Genomic DNA, 8,536 nt, shown 5'->3' with positions numbered 1-8,536 from the left:
CAAACCTTTTTTTTAACAAACAATACTAGGAGCAGCATGTGTGTGTGTTTGGTAGCCAGTTCGACGTATGAACCCGGGCGAGCGAGGTTCTTGTCTAAGAAGGCACGAAGTTCCCTTCTCCTCATTAGGACTCATGCGGTAGATTCTACCTTTGGGCAGCTCGCTAAGCACCTGGCTGTAATACGATTTTGCAGTCTGGCGAAGTGTCTCTATGGGAGTGGCAATTGATCGCATTCTTTGCTCCTGAAATACTCTGGCTAAAATCTTGGTAAGCCGGTGGAATGCCGGTAGAATCGGGAGCAATTAGAGCGTGCATCGCTGATGAAGCCAAGGGGGGGGGGTTATGTCAGGAGAAGGGGAGTTTTCCCCCCAATTCATGTGTTCTCCGCAGGGAGGGTCAGTGAATTCTAAGATCCTTTCTTTCCAGGGATGAATTTCTGTTCATGCAACTTAAATAAACCATGGCATGCCCAGAACTATGGAGTGTTTGGCCACCGGCGCCAGAATAGCAAAACTAATTTTCTCCCAATGGTCAGCGCAGCGGAGGAGAACCGGTTGCGATTTGAACTGGCCCGGTCGTTCGCTCCGGAGAGGACTGCCGTCCATTTGGGTGGAATGGTATGGAGGCTTAGCCAGGGGGGACTCGGTCTAGACCAAGTTCCTCCGCCAACCTGGGAGCCGCATTAAACAATGGGAGCACCCTGAATCTACAAGGGCTGAGGCTATAATAATGGAGGTATGCTTAAGCGAGGTTGGCTGGGTAGGAAACGCTTGAATCAGTAATGGGAGCTTCTGCCTTCACTCACCGCATCTGGAGTCGAACCCATATCCATGGGGGGCTGAAGAGAGGCAAACAGCTGCTTCCCTCCTCTGGGTCGCCTTCGGTAACTGTCCTTAGACGAGCCCGTTAGCGGCCCGGATCTTGGCGTGGTGGCTTGCAGAGATGGGGTGCGCGCGGCGGGAGCGGTTGGCTTCTGTTTTTTCGGGCAGTTATTGGCTAGATGACCTGGTCCCTCCGCGAGTAAAGAACACAATCCCAGACGGGCGACGGGCGCTCGGAGGTGGTCTCGGTAGAAGGCTGCTGGAAGCTTGGCTTGGGAGTCGTGAAAGCGGGTGGAGTGCGTAAGCGGCAGAGTTTTGGGCGTGGGCGGCCCCCGGCACGAAAGCGTACTCCAAAGCGAGACGCCACCTGGGGATCCCAAGTCGATCCAATCAGCACAATAGTCGCTGGGGATCCGAATTAGAAACACCGCTTTCACGCAGAAGTTTGCCGTCGACAGCATCCGGTGAAGTATCTCACATTTTTCATGCGCTCAGGCCACTCAGGGAGGGGAGTCGCAGCAGCCGCCCGCGACGTAGAATTCACAGGCAAAATTCTGCAAACGAAAGCGGTTGCCTTGCTGGAATAGATTTGATGAGTCGCTGGATGGCTTCCATTTTTCAGCAACGGATCTTGGAAGCGCAGCCCTTAAGGCTTGGAGGAATGCCGGCACTGCGTCGCGAAATTATCCTCATCTCTACGTAGATCTCAGAAAAGAGTCACAAACCAGTCGGCTGTCCGCCCCATCTAAAGACGGAACCGATGTCCCGTGATTTTTTTAAGCGTTCAGACCCGGGTACAAATCGTCATAGTCCCTCCAAGTGTGGGCATCGAAGTTGTGGTGGATGAAGCGTAGGGAAGTTTAAAGCCGGTCCCATCGAAACGGGCAGGTATTGGAGGTCTGTAATATCCCTCTCTCCACGCCGGTATGGCTACTGGCTGGGGCGGGCCAGTTCGCGCTGAAAGGGTTGAGGCAGCGAAAGCGCAGCGGGGGGGGGGGCGAATCGAAGTGGAAGGTGGGGGGGAGTGATGCAACAAGCGCCCGGTGCTGCTGGTGTTCTGGTGGGAGCCGGTCCTTGTAAGGTGCGCAGATGCGCTTAGTAGCAGGACCCAACAGCGTCGCCCCTCTGGCGTTAGCTGTACCATGTGCGACAGCGTAGGACTCTCAACTTGGGGCATCTTGTTCTGCTTGCTGCTTCTTCAGTTCCCTCTCCAAAGGCGGCAAGCAAATCTCTCTCACTTGCGAGTCAAAGGCATCCTGAAGATGCGCATGCAAAGCTGCTTTCTCTCGTTCCAGTTTGGCCAGTTCGGCCCTGTTGAACAGCTGCAGTTAGTTCACTTTGGCGTATCGCGCCAAAGGCCTGAGAGCAGCTTTGGCGTTGACGCTGTAAGTCCAGTTTGGAGTGTTCCAGGACTTTATCATGGACTGATAGGTTCTGCATATACTGCCATTGCCGTAAGCGCGTCTTTGGCACGGTCCAATTCGAAGGTTGGATTTCTTTCGCTGCTGTTGCCCCGGTCTCTCTTTGCAGGTTTTCACGCTCTTGCTGCAGCTGCTCTGCGTTCCTCTTCCCATAGCTGGCGCCTTCACGGGCCCATGCTTCTTGAGCATCCATCCGCAGTCGGCCCACTTCCCTGCTATCCCAGCTCTCTTTTGATGGGGAGGGGAATAGATCCGGATGGGGAATGCAGGCTTTCTCTTCCGGATTCCTCTTCATCCAGAGCGTATGACATTAGGTGCCCACCGGGTGGCTCCGCGGGGGGGCACCTCAGGAATGGTGCAGCTGCTGATCCGGGGATCTGGGGGGGTCCGGGATCGGGAAGCTGGTAAATGGGATAACCCCTCCCAATCCCGATATAGTCCGGTTTCAACGGTGGTCTTCGGCGGGCCCCAGTGCTATGCCACGGTGGATTCTTGGGAGCATCACCAAAATACGAGTCCAGGAATCGTTCAATGGACTCCTGTGTTGCCGCATGAAAGGTGGTCAGACCCGTCTCCTCCGTGACAGGTTGCATCTGAGGTTTGTAATCCACACGGAAACGGGCAGATATCCGATCCACAGGCGCTCGATCCATAGACAGCGCCCCAAACGACTCATGTAAGTCCACATGATCGTCTCCTCGTCCCTCGTCCCAACGGAGTAAGGGAAGACTCGTGTCGATACGAGGACAGGAAAGAGTTACCAGCGAGACCCGTTCTCCCGCCGGTTCCTCTAAATCCAGAAGGGAAAGCTCGGAGCCCTCTTTGGGGGCTACCGCACCTTCCACAGGAATATTCGACCTCTCCATGCCGAGACACCAGAGGTCCACTGCACTAGGAAGATAGATGAACTAGGTTTCCTGCCACAATGTAAGGAATTCCATAGAAGCAGAAATAAAAGGCTTTTTTGGTGTAAAAGACCGTTTATTCAGACATCCTAGAAAGCTCACGTACACGACGTGGCCATTGAATCCTTTACACTAAACCAGGTTGGCCTTGGTTAGCACTTGGATGGGAGATCACCCAGGAAGGCTCAGAGTGCTGTCGATTGTGCTGTCATGCCTCAACACCGTGATCTCACACTGCATAATTTAATGGTTGTGTTTATTGCCAGGACTACTTCTCCTGGTGCCTTCAAAAAGAGATCACACAGGCGAAGAAAAGAGGTTGTCAACTATGGCTTGGGAAACTCTTGGAGATTTGGGGTGCCTGAGAAAAGATGCTTGGGAAGGGACTCGAATGGGATATAATGCCATGGAGTCCCTTCCCCGTTTGCCATTTTCTTCAGGGGAACTGATGCCTGGAAATCAGTTGTAGTTCTGGGTGATCCCTAGGAATCCTAAGGCCGTCTATCAAAGGCTACTCCTTATAATCGCTAAATAGACTCTCCCGGCGCTCAGTGAAAACAAGAGGATCGTCTCACGCATTTCCACTTCCTTGCTTATTATGGGGCTGGTAGTGCAACAAATCAGGGGTCTGTAACCTGTGGCTCTGCAGATGTTCATGGACTACAATTCCCATCAGCCCCTGCCAGCATGGCCAATTGGCCATGCTGGCAGGGGCTAATGGGAATTGTAGTCCATGAACATCTACAGAGCCGCAGGTTGCAGACCCTTTCCACGCCTTTAAACCGCCTTAAGGGGCACGAGGACGCCGCCGCGATTTCTTCCTCCAGACTTTGCGGCCAGGGGGCGCTGCAAGATATTCGAAGAGCCGGCTTTCTCGCGCCTCGGAAGCCGGAAGGATGGTCAGGAGAGGGCGCTCTGGCTCGCTCCCTCTCTATGGTTCGGCGCACCAGCCGAAGAGGGCTGACGTTGGACAACAAAGATGGCGGCCGCGGGAGGGAGCAGCGGCAGCAACTACTGGGAGGGTGAGGGGGCAGCGGTGGGGCGGGGAAGTCGTGGGCTGGGGGGCAGAATATGTAAGAGGAATGGGTGGGGCTGCGAAGGTGGGCCGAGGAGGCCTCGAAGGGGTCTGGTGGCCCCGGGTTGGGGGGAGGCTGAGGTAGAGCAACGCTCAGGGAATGAGAGGACCTGAGAAATATGGGGCAGGAGAGGCGGGGTGTCATCAAAGCCCCAGCCTCGCTCCACAACAGGAATCAATACCTTAGAAGCAGAATTCGTGTTCTATGATAATAGCTGTGTTGTCTGAACTGGCCAGGTCTTCACAAGGCACACATCATATACGTTTCCAGCAGTGACACGTCAGGTTTGCCCTCCTCCCCGCGACCCTCAAGCGGGACATTCCCGGAAAAGAACGAACCAGGGAAAGGGGGGAGGAAAGCAGAGGCGGTTTCACCCGGACAGACACAGCCCAAAAGGCGGGTGACACCCTTGACTTGATAACTCTCTTTCTCAGGCCGAAGGCGTGAGAAGGGCCGCTTGACAAACGACGCGGCAGGGGCCGACCCAACTTTGGCGAGAGTCATGACAGGAATACGCTGAGGGGGGCTGAGAGGGAAGTTAAGGTTCGGGAGGAGGGTTATAGCAACAGGTGGGGAGCCTGTCTGACTAGAGAGCCAGCGTGGTATAGTGGTTAAGAGCAGGTGGATTCTAATCTGGAGAACCAGTTTGATTCCCCACTCCACCTGAGTGGCAGAGGCTTATCTGGTGAACCAGGTGTGTTTCTGTACTCCTACATTCCTGCTGGGTGACCTTGGGCTAGACACAGCTCTCTCCGAACCCTTCAGCCCCACCTACCTCACAAGGTGTCTGTTGTGTGGAGTTGAAGGGAAAGGATCTTGTAAACCTCCTCGAGTCTCCTTACAGGAGAGAAAGGTGGGGTATAAATCCAAACTCTTTTACTACAGGGGATCTACTCTTATTGGAGAGAAACTGTGAAGGTGCATCATCTGATGAGTTGATGGGAGCAGGAGCCCGGCTAGTAAAAGAATGGGACAGCCTTGTTGATTCCTTCATGTTTGCCTTGCCCTCCCTCCAAGGAGAGGGAAGATTTTGAAGAGTGTAATTGCGAGGGAGGGAGAGAGGATAGGGGTCAGGGAGTGGTACCGTTGCACTCTGAATGCCAACTTCTGGCCCTAGAAGGGTGATCTCTGGAAGGAAATAATCTTGAGGGTAGAGGAACACAGTGTATGGCTGTAAAGGGGTATGCCATTCTGTATTTCGGTTTCGTTGTTATCCTTTTTTTTAATCCAAGGAGAGGAGAAATGGAAGGGGAAGGATTTTGAAAAAGGAGGAGAAGATTTCTGAAATATAGTGGGATGGAACTGAAACCAAGCCCGACTCTACGCATGAGATCATTTGTGCTCAGAAGTAGCATATACAAATAAAACATGGGAGTGGGGGAAAGATCTATATGTGTGTAGAATGGCAGTTATCATGCACACCACTTTCATACTTTCCCAGGAGAGAATGTGATACGTGTGTGTGGAATAAAACTAAGGTTCTTGGCAAATCACACCACTGCACTGTTATAATTCTCTGATGCTTCCTGTGTGCCTTATTTTTGGTTTCTTTTTATTTTCTTTGGTGACTTTGACTTAAGCCATCAGGCCAACCAAAATGGAGTCCAGGTCTATAGTTGTACTAATTCCTTGCTTAGGTGTCTCCTGCTCTTCTCCCTTGTTGAATTCCCTACTTTTAAATTTTTGTTTGTAAACTCCTTGGAGTGGAGACATTTTCTTTCTTGGTGGACTTATGATGTCTCCTTATCCTAAATCAAGGCATTGGTCAATGTATCACTGAATTGCCTGCTCTGACTGGCAGTTGCTCTCCAGGTTGTTAAACAGGGATCTTTCACAGATCTGTTTCCTAGGATCCTTTTAATTAGATGTATTGGGGCTAAACCTGGAACTTTCTGTATGCGAAGCAACTGCATCTACTGTTGTTTCTATTTCTTCATAAAAGGACTCCTTTTCAGTGGTGGGATTCAGCCGGTTCGCACCACTTCGGCAGAACCGGTTGTTAAAATGGTGTTTGTAAACAACTGGTTGTTAAACTATTTGAATCCCACCACCGAAACTAGTTGTTAAATTATTTGAATCCCACCACTGCTCCTTTTCTCATTCCTTCCTACCATCACATTATTTATGTTACAAAGGCAGTAAGCTTTCCTTTTGAGGGTCTGTGATGGCTCATATTAATTGCTGCACATTTCAGGCTAATGAGGCAACAAGTTTCTTGCAGAAATGACCCTGAACCTCTCAATTTTCACCCTGGGGAGGGATGCAGGGAGATGTGTGGAAGACAGTCGATGAGTTGCTCACTCTCTCTTTCTCTGAACCCTCATTGTGCAGATCTGCGGAAGCAGGCTCGGCAGCTTGAGAACGAGCTGGATCTCAAACTCGTGTCCTTCAGCAAACTATGCACCAGCTACAGCCACAACAATTCCCGAGAGGGGAGAGCCGACAGATATAGGTGCTTGTGCCCCTTGAGTTACTTTTATTTTGAATGTGAAATGTACTTTTTTTAAAAATTGAACGTTCTTGATCTCTTTGGTACTCATTTGTTGGCTATTTGATTGCTTGATGCTTCTGGACATTTGTTCTGCAAACCACAACTTATTGGTGGTCCCTGGCCCGAAAATAATCCTTCTGTCCTTAAGCAGGGCCAGAATCTTTTTGGCTCTGGCACCAGCCTGGTGGAATACTCTGTTGGATGAGACCTGGCTTCTGTGGAATTTATAGCAGGGTCTTCAAGATGGAGTTGTTCCACCAGGACTGAGGTTGAGGGCAGCAACAGTTTCCGTCTTAGCTGACCTCCCGTCTCCTTTTTGTTCCTTATTTCTTTCTGTGACATTATCTCTTCCTGATTGTCCCCTCCTTGCCTGAGTTTGTTATATAGTTGAAGGTGTCAGTAAGTTAGGATTGAATCTGTATTAAAATTGTATCAGCATGCAGTACATTTTTACCCTGCAAATGGAGTGTTGTAAACCGTTCTGAGCCTGCCTAGATTTATTTATTAAATTAATAAACCATTTGAAAAAAACTGGTTGTGGTGGGCTTTCCAGGCTGTGTGGCCGAGGTCTGGTAGATCTTGTTCCTAACGTTTTGCCTGCATCTGTGACTGGCATCTTCAGAGGTGTATCACAGAGAGGATGTAACACACTTCTCTCTGCGGCACACCTCTGAAGATGCCAGCCACAGATGCAGGTGAAATGTTAGGAACAAGATCTACCAGACCACGGCCACACAGCCCGGAAAGCCCACAACAGCCAGTTGAGTCCGGCCATGAAAGCCTTCAACAATATTTTTTTTAAAAGTTCAGGAGCTCTTAGCGTTATTAAGAGGGTCCTCAGGGGAGAAGGTCCTCTGAGTTTTCTCCAACTTTGTTGCTATTTTGCAAATTTGACTATGTCTCACAGAAGCCAATGCTGTAACAACTTTGTGGGTAGTTTGAAAGGTTCTGTATGGGGATATTGTTTCAGGCATAGCAGATTAACCCCTCTGGGCAGTCCGATACAGCACTTGTAAGCCATGCTGTGTTTTTCTTTCCAGTAGCGGAAACAGCTAGTTAAGTCCTTTTAAGACCAGGAAAGTCTGTGTATACCTGTTTCCTCTGTGGGTAAGAGCCACATGCCTGGATATATGTCCCAACGAATGAGCGCATAGAGACAATGAAACCCCTTGTATACAGCCATCAGTCCAATAGTTCTGAAACCTTTGCTAGTGTGGCTCATCAGTAAAAAATAAATTAAAATGGATCTGAGCATTCCTCAAAGCACAGGCTATTTGTTGTTTTCACCCTGGGACTTTGGAAAGGGCAGAAAAACTGGGTCAAGGGCCTTTTCCTCATCTCCCTGCCCCACTTTGTGACCTTTGAATGCCATGAAGGCTGCTGGGGGGGGGGGGGGGGTTAGCAGATTTGCAAAGGAGAGCTGACCGTCCCTTGGCCAGGTGTTAGCAGAGCTGTCTGCATTTTCTGTGTGCTCCGTTTGGCTTTGGGAGACTGAGGTGTGCTTTCCTGTTCATCTCTCCTCTTTCATGTCATTCTTCTCCACTTAGCTCTGACACAACTCCCCTCCTGAATGGGTCAAGCCAAGACCGAATGTTTGAAACAATGGCTGTGGAAATTGAACAGCTTCTGGGGAAGGTGAGTGGCACATTGGCCTGGTAAATCCCTAGCTCAAATGTATGAATTAAGTTAACAGTAATGGTTGTAAAATGTGGAAAATGTGCTTTGAGGGTGCAAAGTGTGTTTCAAAGAATACCAGGGTGGCGTAAGTCAGGGCCATGGTGCCACTGGTGCCAAACCCAGGATGGAAGCTGACTAACGTCA

General features: G+C 50.5%; 1 protein-coding gene across 1 annotated transcript in view; it reads left to right on the top strand.

Moving 5' to 3' along the window:
• The first annotated feature begins 4,088 nt into the window (after positions 1-4,088).
• GOSR1 (golgi SNAP receptor complex member 1) overlaps positions 4,089-8,536 on the top strand; it is a 60,235-nt gene continuing 55,787 nt past the window's right edge. Inside the window, exons 1-3 of the mRNA XM_048519405.1 lie at positions 4,089-4,170; positions 6,556-6,676; positions 8,263-8,350. Coding sequence (XP_048375362.1) covers positions 4,128-4,170; positions 6,556-6,676; positions 8,263-8,350 — 252 coding nt within the window. The 5' untranslated portion in view covers positions 4,089-4,127. The remainder of the gene's footprint in view (positions 4,171-6,555; positions 6,677-8,262; positions 8,351-8,536) is intronic.

This window comes from Sphaerodactylus townsendi, linkage group LG16 (genome assembly GCF_021028975.2).
Source record: "Sphaerodactylus townsendi isolate TG3544 linkage group LG16, MPM_Stown_v2.3, whole genome shotgun sequence".
NCBI classification, from domain to species: domain Eukaryota; kingdom Metazoa; phylum Chordata; class Lepidosauria; order Squamata; family Sphaerodactylidae; genus Sphaerodactylus; species Sphaerodactylus townsendi.
Note: the sequence above shows the minus strand (reverse complement) of the source record. Positions and strands in the feature narration are given on the sequence as shown.